Source organism: Mus pahari, chromosome 5, assembly GCF_900095145.1.
Source record: "Mus pahari chromosome 5, PAHARI_EIJ_v1.1, whole genome shotgun sequence".
Lineage (NCBI taxonomy): Eukaryota > Metazoa > Chordata > Mammalia > Rodentia > Muridae > Mus > Mus pahari.
The window spans coordinates 96,313,997-96,329,887 of record NC_034594.1 but is presented as its reverse complement, the minus strand read 5'-3'; the positions used below and the strand labels follow the sequence as shown (position 1 = coordinate 96,329,887).

Genomic DNA, 15,891 nt, shown 5'->3' with positions numbered 1-15,891 from the left:
AAAAGGTCCCCATACTATCCCAGTCCTTGTTGGAGAGCTTGCCTCGGGCTGGGACAAGGCCACTGAAAGGGAGACACATCTTGTCGAGCAGGTCAAAGTGACACTCAACAGAACAAAGGAAAGAATGGTATGTTCTTCCCTGCATAGCTTTCCTCAGAGTATCGACCCTATCTATTTAAAGAAAATCATTTTCCCTAGAATGTGTGACCACGAGAATGTGGAAAGATGGCTTTTTAAAGGGCACTCTAGTGGAAGGGATTTTTGGACAAACTGCCAGCAGGGATTGATTGGTCTTCCCAAACATCACTCTCTTTTGAGGCTATCAGTCCAGGGTGGGCCAGGAGGGTAAAGACAGGGAAGATAGTGCCTATCTTCCACTGCTCCACTCCCATACCGAGTCACCAAGGCCACCAACATGGCCAGCTGCTGAGTGGGCCTGAGAGTTTCTGATAAAACACAACCTTCATGGTCCTGTTCTCATGGAAACTGTCCCTGCCCTCACAGCTAGAGCATCCATCTGACCTTGTGAGACATGCCGGGAAGGGCTCTGTCTGGGGTTCCCCCGGCTGTGCACCGTTTAACCTGTTGGCTCATCTGTAAGCAGTTACTATCCCTGGACTTTGAGTCTGAATGTGCACTTGCATGTGGAGGCCAGCAGACAACCTCAGCTGCCGTTCCTCAGGAGGCTGTCCACCTTGCTCTTTAAGACAGGATCTATCACTGGTCCCAGCTCATCCAGGAGGCTAGGCTGGGGTTGGGGCAGCGGTCCCCAGTGTCTCTGTCTCTACCCAGTCCTGGCGTTACAAGCAGAGTACCATGCCAGGTTTGGGTGGTGTTGTGTTTTGTTTTTTAATGTGGGTTCTGGCCATTGAACTCAGGCCCTCGTGTCTGGAAGGCAAGCACTTTACGTACTGAGCCATCTTCCCAGCGCCTCAAGCTGGCATTTCTCACATGATACTACAGAATGGGTAAACACCAGCTTTAGTTCACTGCAGAGAGCTCCCACTGCTTTGTAGTGACAGTCCCCAGTGCTTGGCACAGGAAGGCAGTCACTCTCTACTTCTATTAGATACTCCGTCGTCTCAGGCTCTAGGTCCACCTGAATCTTATGGAGCTACCATGCTGTCAGTGGCTCATCTAAGTTATCTTCTTCCAATAAAAGCTCTTAATAGGGCCAGTGCGAAGTCTTAAGTACAAAGGTGCTTGCCGCTAAGCCTGAAGACCTGAGTTCTGTTCCCGGAGCTCACATGGTGTGAGCAGAGAACTGACTCCCACTAGCTGTCCTCTGACCTCCACATATGTACAATGCCTCCCCTCCACAATAAAATGTAAAATGGAATAAGAAAAGAAAGAAAGAAGCAGACAAAGGCTCTTACCTCCTTTTCCAGATAAACCTTTTTGTCATCCAGGGTATTGTACAAAGTGAAGAACTGCTTGGTTTCCTTGTGCACTGCGGAAACTGCCAGTACAGAGAGATCAGCATCCTAGTGCCAGAGCATCAGTGAACCACAGCATCACAACCCCATGAGGCATGTGCCCAGGGCCTTAGGCACACTAAGTCACCATGGAAGCCTGTGTCTCTGTGCATATGTGTTTGTACGTGTGCACATGTGCATTCAAAGGTCAGAGGTCGGCACTGGCTATCTTTCTCAATCCCTCTTCACCTTATTTTTTGAGACAAGCTCTTTCAGTGAACTCAGAGCTCACTTACTAAGCTAGTCTGGGTGTTCAGTGAGCCTCAGGGATCTAGCTGTCTCTAATGTGTGTACCTACACCTGGCCTATTAAAAAACATGTGTGGATGCTTTGTCTGTATGAATGTATATGTACAACATGTGTGCCTGGGACCCATGGATGGTGTTGGATCTCCTGGAACTAGAGTTATGGGCATCTGTGAGCTGTCATGTGACTGCTAGGAATTTAACCTGAGTCCTCTGCAAACACATACACTAAACAACTAAGCCATATTGCCAGCTTTTAAAAATAGACAAACAAACAAACAATAATATGTGTTTTGTGCTTGAGATCAAATTCAGGGCCTCAATCCCATCAAGCAGTACTTTAATTAGTGGGACCATCTTCCTTAACCCTGAGGGTGGTTTTGTGTTGGGGTTGGTCTGGTGCTAATTTCTGTACCCCAAGATGGCTGCCCCAAGATGACCAAATTCTCATGTATACCAGCTTTTGTTGTGCAAACCTTGCTCCCTAAGTTAATTGGCTAATAAAAGGCTAAAGCCTGTGACTGGGCAGTAGAGAGAGAAAGATGGGACTTCTTGGGAGGGAAAGACTCTGTGAAGAAGAAAGTCACATGTGCCTACCCGCCTGAAAGGTATAGCTAGTCATGTGACTGGATGGGGCTAGGTGGTCAGGTTAACTTAAATGAGCTAACTGAGAGTCTGCCTAGTTAAGAAATATTAAGAGGTCTCTGTACTACCACTGTATTAATTTCCAGCATTAATTAATATATACAGAATATTATTTTTTTTTTTACAGCTTTGAGCCTGATATGATGCAGTAACTGTAGAGTAGGCTGAGGTGAGGCAGGTCCTGGATTGTGGAGAGAACACGATGTTCTAAAGCAACTCCAGTGAGACTCTGTGGAGCCTGACCACCGGCCATCTGGAGATGCTGGGGTGGGGATGCCTCACAAGAGGCTGGAAAGAGGGAGGCTCAGGACACTGTGAGTGGCTAACCACCATGAGGGAGGCTCAGGACACTGTGAGTGGCTAACCACCATGAGGGAGGCTCAGGACACTGCACGCGGCTAACCACCATGAGAGCTGGCCAATGCTGACTCTCAAGGTCCTGAGTCCATCTACCGAGCAAACAGAGACCACGAGTCATCTCCCAGGGCTGTTCAACAAGCTCAGAGATGAAGTAAGGTCCTTTTCAATGTGGCACTTGTGGACTGTGCTCTGATCAATGCTACATTGCGCTGAACTGCATGCAGCCCCTTCCCTCTCATCCCTCACAAAGCCCAAGAGTCTGTGTGTTTAATCAATGCACCTACTCTGACGGTAGAGTTCAATAAATCGCTTCTGATACTGGATCAGCTCTGCTCGACTGGGCACTTCGTCAATCTTGCGGTGCAAAATTGCTATTTCTCGATTTCTTCGTGCCTAAATGCAAAGGGACAGGGAGAAGACACTTGGTCAAAGGCTATATTTGTCTGCTCCTCACAGCTGAGCCAGTCACAAAGACACACATTCCTCTACTGGCCTGAGGTCCTCACATGGGATTGTGACTGACCAGACGACAGGCAGTGTAAGGAATCCCAGATGACAGGTGCCATCCCGCTGCCTATCCAAAATGTATTCTGAATTCCTCCACTTAGAAGCCTACAACTAGCTTCTCAGAGCCTTTCACACACAGGGAGACCAGACTGTCCTGTCAGGTGTACAGGAGGCAGCAGGGTGTTTCATGAGGACCATGCCACTTAGCTTCCACACGGCTTATACAGATCCCAGGACCTGGGCTGAGCACTGCTGTTCTCTTGAGCCTTCACCCCTCCAGTCTGTGCCCTACCAGTCCGGGGTCCTGCTTCTTTCTCAGCAGTTTCTCTCTCATAGCTCTCCTTCCGAGTGGTGGGGCTGACCTTGAGTTTCTTCATGGGAATCTTAAGGTTTAACCACCTGATGTTTAAAGTGTGTAAAGTTACATATGCGTGCTTGCTTGCTTACTTCCTGGCATATGCCGTGATGGGTGGTAGAACTCAGAGGGCAATTTGTGGATGTTCTCCCCTCCCACCATGTGGGTCCTGGAATCAAGCTTGGCTGTAAAGGACGGAATCTGCCTCTAGGTGGAGACATGCCCTTGTCTGCTCCCTTAAGGGTTAGTCCCCAGGCCAGGCCAGGGACCAGGCCTGGGGACTGCCTGCCTTCCTGAGTCCAGGCTCTCGGAAGAGTGTTAACTCCTCAGTTTTCTTTTCTTTTCCCTTTGCTTTCTAATGCTGGCAAGAGCCTGACTACACTGTTAAAATCACAAATGAATGCCCTTGGCCTTTAGCTCGTTTTCTGAGCTCCCCTCCCTACTGTGTGTCTGACCTCCACATTTATCTTCACTCTCCTCCTGGGCAACTCTGATTCACAGCCTGCTTGCCTTGGGGTTTTCCTTTTAAACTCTAATTAATAAATTGTCCTTGAGCTTCTGTTTGAGTCTGTTCATAATTTCTTTTATTAATGAAGGCAAGTACCCCACGAGGAGACGCCATTTCCCTAGCATCACAAGATGGCTCTGCTGGACTCCCCAAGACTTCTAGTGACCTCTCCTGCCTTCTAATTCTTTAATGGGCAGAGGGAGCAAGCCTGGCCCTGTGACCTGCACAGCACACATCCTTTCTCTGGGGGCTGTCTCATACCAGCACTCATGCTACACTTTGTGACTGTGTCTCTGTTTCTAGAATGTTCTGCATGTGTGTGGGCGCTTGTGGACACACTGGCTGTTCATCAGCACTTAAACTTGCTCAAGTCTGCTGAGCTAAAACCCCATTCAGCCTCCAGCCTCTAGCCCTGACAGCCAGGCCTGCTCAGTGCCTCCGCCCTTCAAGCCTCAGCCTCTCTCCACTTGACAAATGCTGTATCCCAGCTCCCTCCCAGTTGGAAGACTCCTGCCAGGAAGAATTGGGGTAGGCTGTGGGCCAGGGCTCAGGAGACCTAGGAAGAAAACAAACCACATTCTGGGAAAGCTGAAATTTACAAGAATCACTAGGTCCCTCCCCAAGGAAGCAGCAGACAACTGCTGGGGGAGGACACTGACCAGCCATGATGCTGCCTAGCAACCATGTCAGGGAGACTGCCACCTGTCTAGCGGCCTGCAAATGGTGCAGGGGCTCCAGGGTTGCACTTTCATGAGTTGTCACTTGTGTTACAGAGGGCTTTTTGGTATCACCCCTGCTCTGTGTAAGTCAGCCCTCACCAAAGGTCGGGTCAGAAGTAACTGCAGTAAGAATTCACTGCTCACCAAGGACTTCGATGGCCGTGGGTTCCCTAACTACAGTCACTGGAAGTATGCTTCTCGTGTCTTGACAGGAAAAGTCTCACTCCAGAAGCTTTCTGGGGCACGGGCGAATGGTGGAATTTGAGCTTCTAGCTCCTCCAGTCCTCAACCACTTGCCATATTGGAAACAGATTATTTCCTCTCCCTTCTGGATCCACTCCCTTCCTCTCCCTCACTACAAAAGAACGGGCTTCTAAGAGAGAAAACCAATCCTGATGAAAAAAAAATACAATAAAGCAAAAACTATCATACTGATGTTTGATGGCAACCCGAGTTGTCTGCTCAGCCTGTGAGCAGCCCTCGGCTCCTCTCCCATCACTCTCTCCCGTTCTTGCTTGATAGCTCACTAGGGTTGAGTCTTGGGTCTTGCCCACATGTCCATAGCCTTAGCTGCCATCCCCACTACAGACTGTTCTCTAGCCCAAACTCTTTTGAGTTGGAGCTGACGCCAATCATTCTTCCCACAATGCTATCTAATGGTTACTGCCCGTCAAGTTTTTCATGTGTGTAATGTGGTGTTCATATGTGTGGGGGGGGCCTGTGTACACATACACATGTACACATGAAGGCCTAAAGTTGATGGCAGGCATCACGCTCTGTCATTTTTCCACTGTATCCACTGCGGCAGGGTCTGTCTCTCAGTCACACCTGGAGCTCAGACAGAACTAGTAGTGCTCTTGCTAGCCATCTCGCTCTGGAGACCTTCTTGTCTCTCTGAGGGTAGAGTTCCAGGTGGGCCACTATGTGCACCTGGAATTTATGAGCTTCAAGGGATGTGATATCTGGTCCACACACTTGCAAGGCAAGCTTTTTAAACTGCTGAGCTGTCTTCCAGAGAACCCAGTCCAGACCAGCAGAGCTTTTACTTACACTTTCTTCATGCCACTCATGTCCCTACCTGTTTTCCATTGACCTCCACATCAACCTTGATCTCCCTCTTCCTCTCATCCAGCGTCACCAAACTCCATTAGATGCAGCTCTCACTTTCCCCTGCCAGCTCCTCACAGATCCTGCTGCCTATCCCCAGGCCAGGCTCTCAGCAAGCCATTGGCTTCCTTGTATCTTCTAGCTTGGTCTCAGCCTCTCCCTAGTAGTGGCATTCCCTATATAAACAGCCTTGTACTTTGGCATATATGGGCAGATCTTGGTCCTCAAATAACCAGGTCCCAGAGGGCAAGTCTTCCAGTTCCTGTTACTGGAACCCGATACATTGTTGAATATGTAAGAAGTAGCCAGTCAGGGTCTCCAAACAGCAGTGGGACCCAGATTGTATTAATTCTATGTATCTTTAAATATTTGCACTTGGTTTTGCTGAAGGCTGAGAAGCCATCTTTAAACATTTGAAGGGTAGTCATGCATGGTGGTGCATATCTATAATCCCAGCACTTGGGAGAGGGAGGAGGGATTATCAGAAGTTCAAGGCCAGCCCAAGCTACACATACAGTTTGAGGCCAGCTTGAGCTATAACACTCAAAACACTAAAAGTAAGAATAGTGCTTTTATATCAAGGACATATTTGACTCATCTGAATATGATATGAATATATCACAAAATAATTAAGAGCCAGAAAGACGATAATAACCTCTCATAGGCCCATGGAGCCCTCTGGCCATTCCTACTAAAGCTTGGCTTCCCAGGAACCCAGACAAAGGAAAAGAAAGTGGCCCAAACCGGCATGTAATACAAGGCCAAGGGCCATTTGTGGGTTTGAATCTCCATGAGCCAGGCACTGGCAATACAACAGACTCAGAAACACAGTACTGACTGTGTTTAGGTTTGGAGCTGGCTTTACCATCTCCCCACCTCATTTGTGAAGCTATGCTCTCAACTCTCTAGTTAAAAAGTAGATCTGAACTTCAATCCTGCTTCTGGGACCTACCGGCGGCTTGCCTTTGGAGAAATAGCTAACCTACTGAAAGTTATTTTGATCACTTTATGTTGTATGGGGGTTTTACCTGCAGGTATATGTATTTCTGTGGGTGCCTTGTGCCCCTGGAAGGCAGAAGAGGGTGCTGGATCCCCCAGAACTGGGACTGATAGTTGGGAGCTGCCACGTGGGTGCTTAGAATTGAACCTGGGTCACTTGGAGAAGCAGCCAGTGCTCCTAACTGCTGAGCCATCTCTTAAGCTTCCACCAAAATGTATTTACCTTTTTAATGATCTGTACTTGTGTGTGTTTGTGTGAGGGCATGTGTGCCTGAGTGTGGGTACTGGTGAAGTTCAGAAGATGGTGTCACATGCCCTGCAGATGGAGACATACAGGGGTCATGAGGCAACTGACATGAGTTCTGGGAACAGAACTAGGAACATGCAGAACTACTATAATCGTGATGCCAATCATACCTACTCTGCATGCAGGGTAAGGATCAACTCCAACTAGCAATGCTGAAAGTAACGGACACTTGTGTTGCTGCCAGCAACTCTTTACATCACAGCATGTCTGAATGCAATGGGAGCAGTGAGCCGGTCCTGGCCACGCTAGCTCTTATACACCTATACCTCCATCAGCCACAGGACATGCATACCAGCCAGTCATATCAATACGGCCCTGGTCCTTGTGTATACTCACCTGTAGTAACCGGATCTTGTACAGCTTCTCTTTTTCCATGTTGTACCGTCTGTCCAGGTCCTCCTAAAAGTGAGAAAGGCCAGAGTTATCTAGAATGGAACTTCCATTCTCTGATGGAGTCAAGAAAGTTGAGAACATCTAACCATATTCTCTCAGCTTGAGTTCCTTCTCTCAAATGAGCAACTTTAGGACTTCACACCTGAGAGATACTTCCACATCATATCCTAATACCTCTCCCTTTATTGGAATCCTGGTTGAATCCAATCTTCTTTCCAGAAGGAACCAATTATCTGTTATTACTGTGGGGGAGCGTATATGTGGCACAGAAGGAATTGTGGAGGGGAGAGGATCACCTTGTGAAGTTGGTTCTCTCCTTCCATCTTATGTGGGTTCTGGGGATTGAACTCATGTTGCCAGGCTTGCAGGACAAGTACTCAACCTGCTGAGCTACCTCACCAGCCCCTGAATGCAATGTTCTTAAGTGAGAACCACCTTTGGGCTCCTGCAGCCCCCATATCTCGGGACACCCTACAACAAAAGGGAGACAACTCTACCATAAGAGTCTGTTCTCCATCTTTGTGTTTTCAGCTAACATTGGTTTTTGTTTATGTTTCTGACTGGACCTGGGGTATCCGAAATTATAACTGGTAACCTTTCGTGTCATTTAAACTTGCATCAAGTAAAATAAGGAAAAGAAACCAGTCTCTCAATTTCACTAGCCATGCAGTATATGCGGGAAGATCCTTACGCAAGCATTTTCATCACCACACAAAGTCCCTTGAGGACAGAGCTAATGGACAGGTGTGCCTCTACACCAGACCAAGGCATGAGAAAAACGGCTGGATGGTCTGTTGTCTCAGAGGAAATTAGAAAAGGAACATGCATGCTCGAGAACACACAGAGCACATGCATACAGGTTCCTACACAGGGTTCAGTTATAGATGACATCTGATATCACCTATATCCTTTGTCCAATCTCCTAACAGGCTATGAAGACCACCCTTAAAGAAGGCCCTGCTTGGTGTCCCCTGCTTAACCAATCCTCTTCCTTTCTCTTTAGATGTGATAAATACCGTTTTAACTCATAACAGAGTTCAGCAAACTAGAGTACACCATGGAAAGCCTAGAGCCTTTGAGCCAATCTGACTCTTTGCCTATTTCTATAAATGGGGTTGTGCTAGAACATATATATATATATATATATATATATATATATATATGTATCTCCATTTATTTATAATACATGTGACACAATGTAATCCCTTACAACCTTTGTGCTTGAGAACATGCAATCAAGTCCCACCTCCCCCCAAAGAATCCCTCATAATATTTTATGTAAGTTGATAATTGTTGAACTGTAGGTTAGATACACCTGATACACAGTCAGTATGGCCAACTAGAGCAGTGGCCAGCCATAATATAGCAAAGAAGGCAGTTTTCCCTCTGTATCACTCTTTTGCCCTTTGAGGCTCATGTGGTCAACACAGGTGTCTTCTAGTTGAGGAGTGAAGTGTCTGAAATGGAACCAAGTAGAAGAGGCAGTGACTCTACAGAGGAGCAGGCAGCACAGACTAAACAGAGCAGCCAGCAACACAGACTATACAGAGGAGGCAGCAGAGCAGGTGATACTGGGAAAGATGTGCAAGAACAGAAAGGATGCTGACACATTCTCTTGGGACAATGCTAGCCTCAAGGATAAGGAGATACTTACATTGTGAGTCATGGTGGAGGTCAGGGCACCCTGCGGCTCTCCACTGGAGATGGTCTGAAAGGAAGGAAATGAAGTCAGCACCTTTTCTCAGTGATGGGAACAGAGAGATGCAGTAGGTGCTGTTAATCATGAAGCCATCTCTCCAGCGCCTCAAGCTCAGCTTTTTACACAGGTGCAGGGGATTCGAACTCAGGTGCTCATGCTTGTGCAGCAAATGCTCCCACCCAGTGAGCGATCTCTCCAACCCTGGAGAATACACATTTATAGGCCCAGCTCCAGTAAAGTGGCAGTGCTTTTTGGAAAAGGATTAATGGTTGGTGCTGAGAGCTGTTTGCTCCAGGCTTGCCTTAGCTGTTGCCATCTTTAAATAGAGTAGCTTGGATGAGGAGCATGAGACCTTCCCACTCCCTAAGTTATGTAAGAGGTCAACTACTGACTAAAATGGGGGCTCTCCATGGCACAGCTGCCCTTAAGTCACCAGGGACTCCCTTTGGAGTTGCCTGTGAGCCACTGAAGCCCCTGTAACTGACACCAATAAGTGTATTGTGTTGGTTCATCAGACTTAGAACCCTTCCTTTGACCCAGCAGTGCCCTCTCTATCTGGAGTGAATGGAGGTTCCCTCCACAACCAGCCAGAAAGCGGCTGATGGCACTGAGGGCTAATTTAAGGCTTTACCTTCTCGCCTGGCGCTCTCTCAGCTTTCAGGGTCTCAATTTCCTGTTGTAGCCGAGCCATCTCCTCCTGCAAAAGCAAGGTGAACCTTTACAAAGCTCAGGGAAGCCACCAACGGGAGGGTAACTGTTTAAGCCATAGCGGTTTGTGTTTACATTTATGTCTGTGTGCACGTGTGTGTGCTAGTGCTCATATTGCACACCTTGGCATATGTATAGGGGTCAGAGGAAAACCTATGGATTCAGTTCTTTTCTTTCTACTGTGTGCATCCCAGAGACTGAACTCAGGCTGCTAGCCTTGGTAGCAAGCACCATTACCTGCTGAGCCATCTTGCCTACTCAATTTAACTATTCGGTGCAGACATTTCTCTCATTAGTTTGTGCTAAGACAAAAGCTCTCACTTGGAAGTTCATCCCTTTCTGGAAAAGAACTCTCCCAGTCTTGCAAGAGTGGAAATCACTTTACCTACAGAGTCACCTCCAAAGCCCACATCAACCTTTGACACTGCACTGGCTAGTGTGTCCCAGCATCACAAGGGAGGGAAACCAAGAACCCTCCTGCCTGTCACCAATACTACCCAGCACTCACCCGGCAGTGTGCCTTAAACTCCTGCTCCTGGCTTTTGAGACTTTCATTCATGGCTACAAGTGCTCTCAGGTTCTGCAGCATGCTGAGGAGAGACCAGACAATGGCACAGGGTGGACCATTAGGATGAGGCTTTATGAATCATTGCTGAAGCCACAGTGAGAACACAAAGAGCTCCTTCTTAATTTCCGTGACAAATGGTCACACTTTCCATTTCTGACTATGCACTTGGGCCCTCAAGCCCATGAGGAGACAAACCACACACACAGATACACAGACACACAAACACACACAAACACACAGCTCACAGTATTCTAGAGTGAGTGTCAATTCTGGAAATATCAAGAACTTTGATGGTTCTCATTTATCACTTATTTAATAGTACTCAGAGTAAACATGGTACCAAAAAATGTGTGTTTGTGTGTGTATGTGTGTGTGCACATGTGCATGTGCGTGCATGCACGCTCATGGAATTGCCTGTGTTTGTGCATGTGCATGCATGTAGGCTAGAGGATAATCTCAACTGTTGCTCTTCAGGTGCAAGCCTCTGATTTTCTTTTAACTAAAACCTGTTTTTACATCTATTTACTTTGTGTGAGTGAGTGTGCTCATGCAGCGTGTGTTGAGGTCTGAGGACAACTGGTGGGAGTGAACCCAGCCCATCAGACTTCATACACAGTAAGCACTTTTCGCCATTCAGAAGCTTGTTCCTCCTGTGTTCTCAGTGGCCTGAAACATGCCAAGTAGTTTAGCCTGCCTGGCCAGCGGGTATCAGCAGCCTTGCCTTTGCCTCTCTGGCTCTGGGGTCTAAAGGTTATACCACCATGTCCAGCATTTGCAGGTTGGATCTGGGACAGCAAACTTAGACTCTCATGCTTAAAAAGCAAACACCTTGCCTACTAAGCCCCCAGCCTTGTCTCATTGCTTTTAAAGTCAGAACACCAGAAGAGCTCTGATCACAGGGAGGGCTGAAAGAGAGGTGTGGGGGGGGGCTCAGTGCAGCCCAAACAGCTCAGTGACCATCAAGGTGACTGCTGGTCCCTGCTGGTCCCGTGTCAGTAAATGAATGGAAGCCAGCCTCTGGCTATTCTGTCCCTTGATCAGACAAAACAAGCATCAGACACTGTAGCCAATTTCCTCAAAAAGATGGCGGCACATGCGGAAAGCCTTACCTCGGGTCGGCTTTGGCTTCTAATTTCTCCAGGGCTGCCTGCTCTTTGTCTAGTTTCTCACCATGATCCTTCAGCTGCAAGAGAGAGCAGGGTCACCATTAGCTATGGAGACTATAGGAGGGTGTGCTCCATGAACAGGAGGTGCGCTCCACAAACCACCCGGCTTCATCGCTCATTTTGGATAGATGACTGAGCCACTGGATCTGGCTGTGCACTGAGAACATAGATGGGCCAGACAGATGGGATGGAGAGGAGGCGCCCAGGAAGTCAGAGTCAAAACCCACTAAGTGCTGCTCCGGCCTTGGAGACATTGGTGATGACCTCACAGTGCAGCAGACAGAGGTCGGAAAACAAACGGCCTTGGAGCAGGAAAGGGGGTGGGTATAAACACACACACACACACACACACACACACACACACACACACACACACACACACGGCGGGGGGAGAGGGAAAGGAAAAGGAAGAGTGGGAGAGAGAGGGAGATTTACTATCAAAAACCCACTGACATGGCAGGGCTGAAACTTCCCACCCTCTTGAATGGTGCACTGACTGGATTTGTGTCAACTTGACACAAGCTGGAGTCATCAGAGGAAGAAGCCTCAGTTGAGAAAATGTCTCCATAAGATCAGGCTGTAGGCAGGCCTGTAGGGCATTTTCTAAATTAGTGACCAATGAGGGAGGGCCCAGCCCATTGTGGGTGGCTCCATCCCTGGCCTGACGGTTCTACAAGAAAGTGGGCTGGGCAAGCCGTGAGGAGCAAGCCAGTATGCAGCCCTCCTCTACAGTCTCTGCACCAGCTCCTGCCTCCAGTCCCTGCCCTGTTTGAGTTCCTGTCTCGATTTCCTTCACTGATGAATGGCAATATGGAAATTTAAATCAATAAACCCTTTCCTCCCCAACTTGCTTTTTGATCATAGTGTTGTCATAGCAATAGAAGCCCTAAGACAAATGGTTTTCTGAATCCACTAACGAAACAAATCTTTAAGAAAATGCAGATGTTAGCCACCAAACCCAGATACTATTGCACATGCCAGTAAGATTCTGCTGAAGGGACCCTGATATAGCGGCCTCTTGTGAGGCTATGCCAGTGCCGGGCAAACACAGAAGTGGATGCTCACAGTCAGCTATTGGATGGAACACAGGGCCCCCAATGGAGGAGCTAGAGAAAGTACCCAAGGAGCTNTAGGGGGCTGCAACCCTGTANGTGNAACAACAATATGAACTAACCAGTATCCCCTGAGCTCGTGTCTCTAGCTGCATATGTAGCAGAAGATGGCCTAATCGGCCATTATTAGGAAGAGAGGCCCCTTGGTCTTGCAAACTTTATATGACCCAGCACAGGGGAAGGCCAGGGCCAAGAAGTGGGAGTGGGTGGGTAGGGGACCAGGGGTGGGGGAGGGTATAGGGAACTTTCGGAATAGCATTTGAAATGTAAATAAAGAAAATATCTAATAAAAAAAAGAAAAGAAAGACAATGCAGATGTTAATGCACAGTAATACACTTTTGTGTATGGTCTATGCGTGTGCACGGATACACTGCCTGTGCTTGGTGTGCACGTGGAGGCAGAGGCTGATGCAGAGAAGTCTTTGTCTAGTTTTGCTTCTCTATCTTAATTTTTGAGACCTGATGTCTCACTGAAATAGAAAGTCATGGTTTTGCTAGCCTCGCTGCCTATTGAGCCCCAGTGCTGGGGTCCCAGGTGCCACAACTTGCCAGGCTCTTACCTGGACAATCAGGTTCTGAACATAGGTCTTTATGCAGCATGCACTTTACCCCCAGCCATCTCCCCATCCCTTCTATTGTAAAGTACACCTTTTGCAATGATCTAGAGAACAAAGTCTAAAATCATGAGCGTAGCAAACTCCTAAAGCAGATAAAGTACGCAGATGTGCGCTGATGAGACGGCTCAGTAACAGCCTGATAATCTGTCCCTGGAATCCACACGGTGGGAGAGAATCAACTCCCACAAGTTGTCCTCTAACCGCCACACATGTGCTGTGGCACGCTTAACGGCACCCCCAACACATGCTAAATAAACAAACAAACATACAAACTTATAAAGAGAACGTGCACGAGTATGTAGAATATAATTGCTATACAACCAAAACAGTTCTTGAAAGATTCAGAAAATACTGGCTGTACTTTTATTACCCTGGAGTGAGTAGGCAGATGGTGGGTTACAGGCGTTCACTTTTTGTGTTCTGTGAGGTTTTTGTGAACCGTGTGAATATGTGACTTATTCAAACAAAATACAAGTTTAAAACATTCCTAGTTGAAAATGGCAGTACGGCCCGGTGTCTCATCAAACCCTCTCACTCCAAGTCCCCAAATAATCCAGGCTATGGTGCTGGAACCCGGAGGTGGGTTAACTCCCAGGGAACAGATGGGAGTCAGGCATGGAGTGCTAGCCAGCGTCGGTGGGAAGACTGGTGTGTAGGGCTGAGGCCTGTATTAGGGGATTGGGGTTGGGTTGACAGAGCAGTGAAGACAGACTGCTACCCAGAGGAGAGCAACTGAGAGCTCCAGATTCCCGGCAACAGCGGAGAGAAGGGGAAGTTTCCCAGCTCTGAGTAGCTCTTGCCGTCAGCTGATCTACCACATAGGAGGCAGTACCCTTCTGCAGAAACAATGGAGGCAAGCTGTCGTGATGGCTAATACTGACTGTCAACTTGCCAGGATCTAGAATCACCCATGAGACAAGCTCTGGGTACACCTGTAATGGACTAGCCAGGCCAGGTCAGCCTCTGGGCAATCCTGTGAGTTTTTCACAAGGTTCTCTGAGCTGGGAAGGCCCACCCCGTAAGTGGGAGGCACCACCCCCAAGGCTGGTGACCTGGACTGCAGAAAGAAGAGAACATGGGCTGAGCACTGACAGTCATGTCTGTCGCCTGACTGGGTGAGGTGTGACCAGCTGCTTCGAGTTCCTGCTGTCTCACCTTCTCTACCACAACTGACTACATCCTCGAACTTCCAGCCAAACTAAAGCCTCCCCTCCTCAAGCTGCTTCCTGTCAGGGGTTTTGTCAGTAACAGGCCAGGTAACTGTGAAGACTATACAGTAGTATAGAGAGATAGCGAGAGGAAACATTAAACAGATGAACATACAACCCGGAGTACACAAACAATGGAACACAGGTAAAAAACAGTGAACCAATTTATAAATGAATCCCGACTAAAGAAATACATACAGAGCAATACACTTTAGATACAATGATTGGCTGCCCATAGAGATCTGGAAAGACAGTGCTTGTTCAAAGGGAATTACCCTTCCATCTAGGGGATCTGAGATGTGACTGGTAGGCTTGTGTATGATACAGCTATATAGGCTAGAGCTGGTAGCCCATGCCGTAATGCGGCAGCCAGCTAGTGTCCAGCTTTCCTGGGGTGGCTGTGTGGCTGTCTCCATGAGTGTCATGTGCTATTGCCACGTATGAGTCCACCATATCCTGGAAGGATTCACAGCAATGAAAATTGGGTCTGCATCATGTGAGGGCTCAGCGTGGTTATGTCTGAGCAGCGCTGCTGGCGGAATGCTGCTTGTATCAGCTGGTGTGCACATGAGGTATGCACGCGACTGGCTCTGTCCTCAATCCACAGCAGGGAAGGGGGTTTCACAGAGGTGCACGGCCCATGCCATCATCCACACTGCTGTGATCTGACCTGTGAGCGGTGACCGAGGGCCCTGAGGTCACAGTGTGTGTGTGTGTGTGTGTGTGTGTGTGTGTTGGTGTGTGTGTGGGTGGTCTGCTTACATCTGTCAGTGTCTTCTTCCTGGGCCCTCGGTCACAGTGTGTGTGTGTGTGTGTGTGTGTGTGTGTGTTGGTGTATGTGTGTGTTGGTGTGTGTGGTGGCGGGGATCTGCTTACCTCTATCAGTGTCTTCTTCTTGTCGCTGTACTGTGTGTGTGTTGGTGTGTGCGGATCTGCTTACCTCTGTCAGTGTCTTCTTCCTGGGCCCTCGGTCACAGTGCATGTGTGTGTGTGTGTGTGTGTGTGTGTGTGTGTTGGTGTGTGCATATCTGCTTACCTCTGTCAGTGTCTTCTTCCTGCCGCTATACTGTGTGTTGGTGTGTGTGTGTGTGTGTTGGTATGTGTGTGGATCTGCTTACCTCTATCAGTGTCTTCTTCCTGTCGCTGTACTGTGTGCTGGTGTGTGTGTGTTGGTGTGTGTTGGTATGTGTGTG

The 15,891-nt window shown here is 48.1% G+C and overlaps 1 protein-coding gene across 2 annotated transcripts in view; it reads right to left on the bottom strand.

The window, feature by feature from the left end:
• Positions 1-15,891, bottom strand: part of Ccdc93 (coiled-coil domain containing 93) — a 74,314-nt gene that overhangs the window by 11,321 nt on the left and 47,102 nt on the right. For both annotated transcript variants that reach the window (XM_021198271.2, XM_021198272.2), the window contains exons 14-20: positions 11,705-11,778; positions 10,536-10,617; positions 9,951-10,016; positions 9,275-9,328; positions 7,564-7,626; positions 3,010-3,118; positions 1,377-1,459 (exon numbers count right to left, since the gene is read on the bottom strand). In XM_021198271.2, the coding sequence (XP_021053930.1) occupies positions 1,377-1,459; positions 3,010-3,118; positions 7,564-7,626; positions 9,275-9,328; positions 9,951-10,016; positions 10,536-10,617; positions 11,705-11,778 (531 nt within the window). The remainder of the gene's footprint in view (positions 1-1,376; positions 1,460-3,009; positions 3,119-7,563; positions 7,627-9,274; positions 9,329-9,950; positions 10,017-10,535; positions 10,618-11,704; positions 11,779-15,891) is intronic.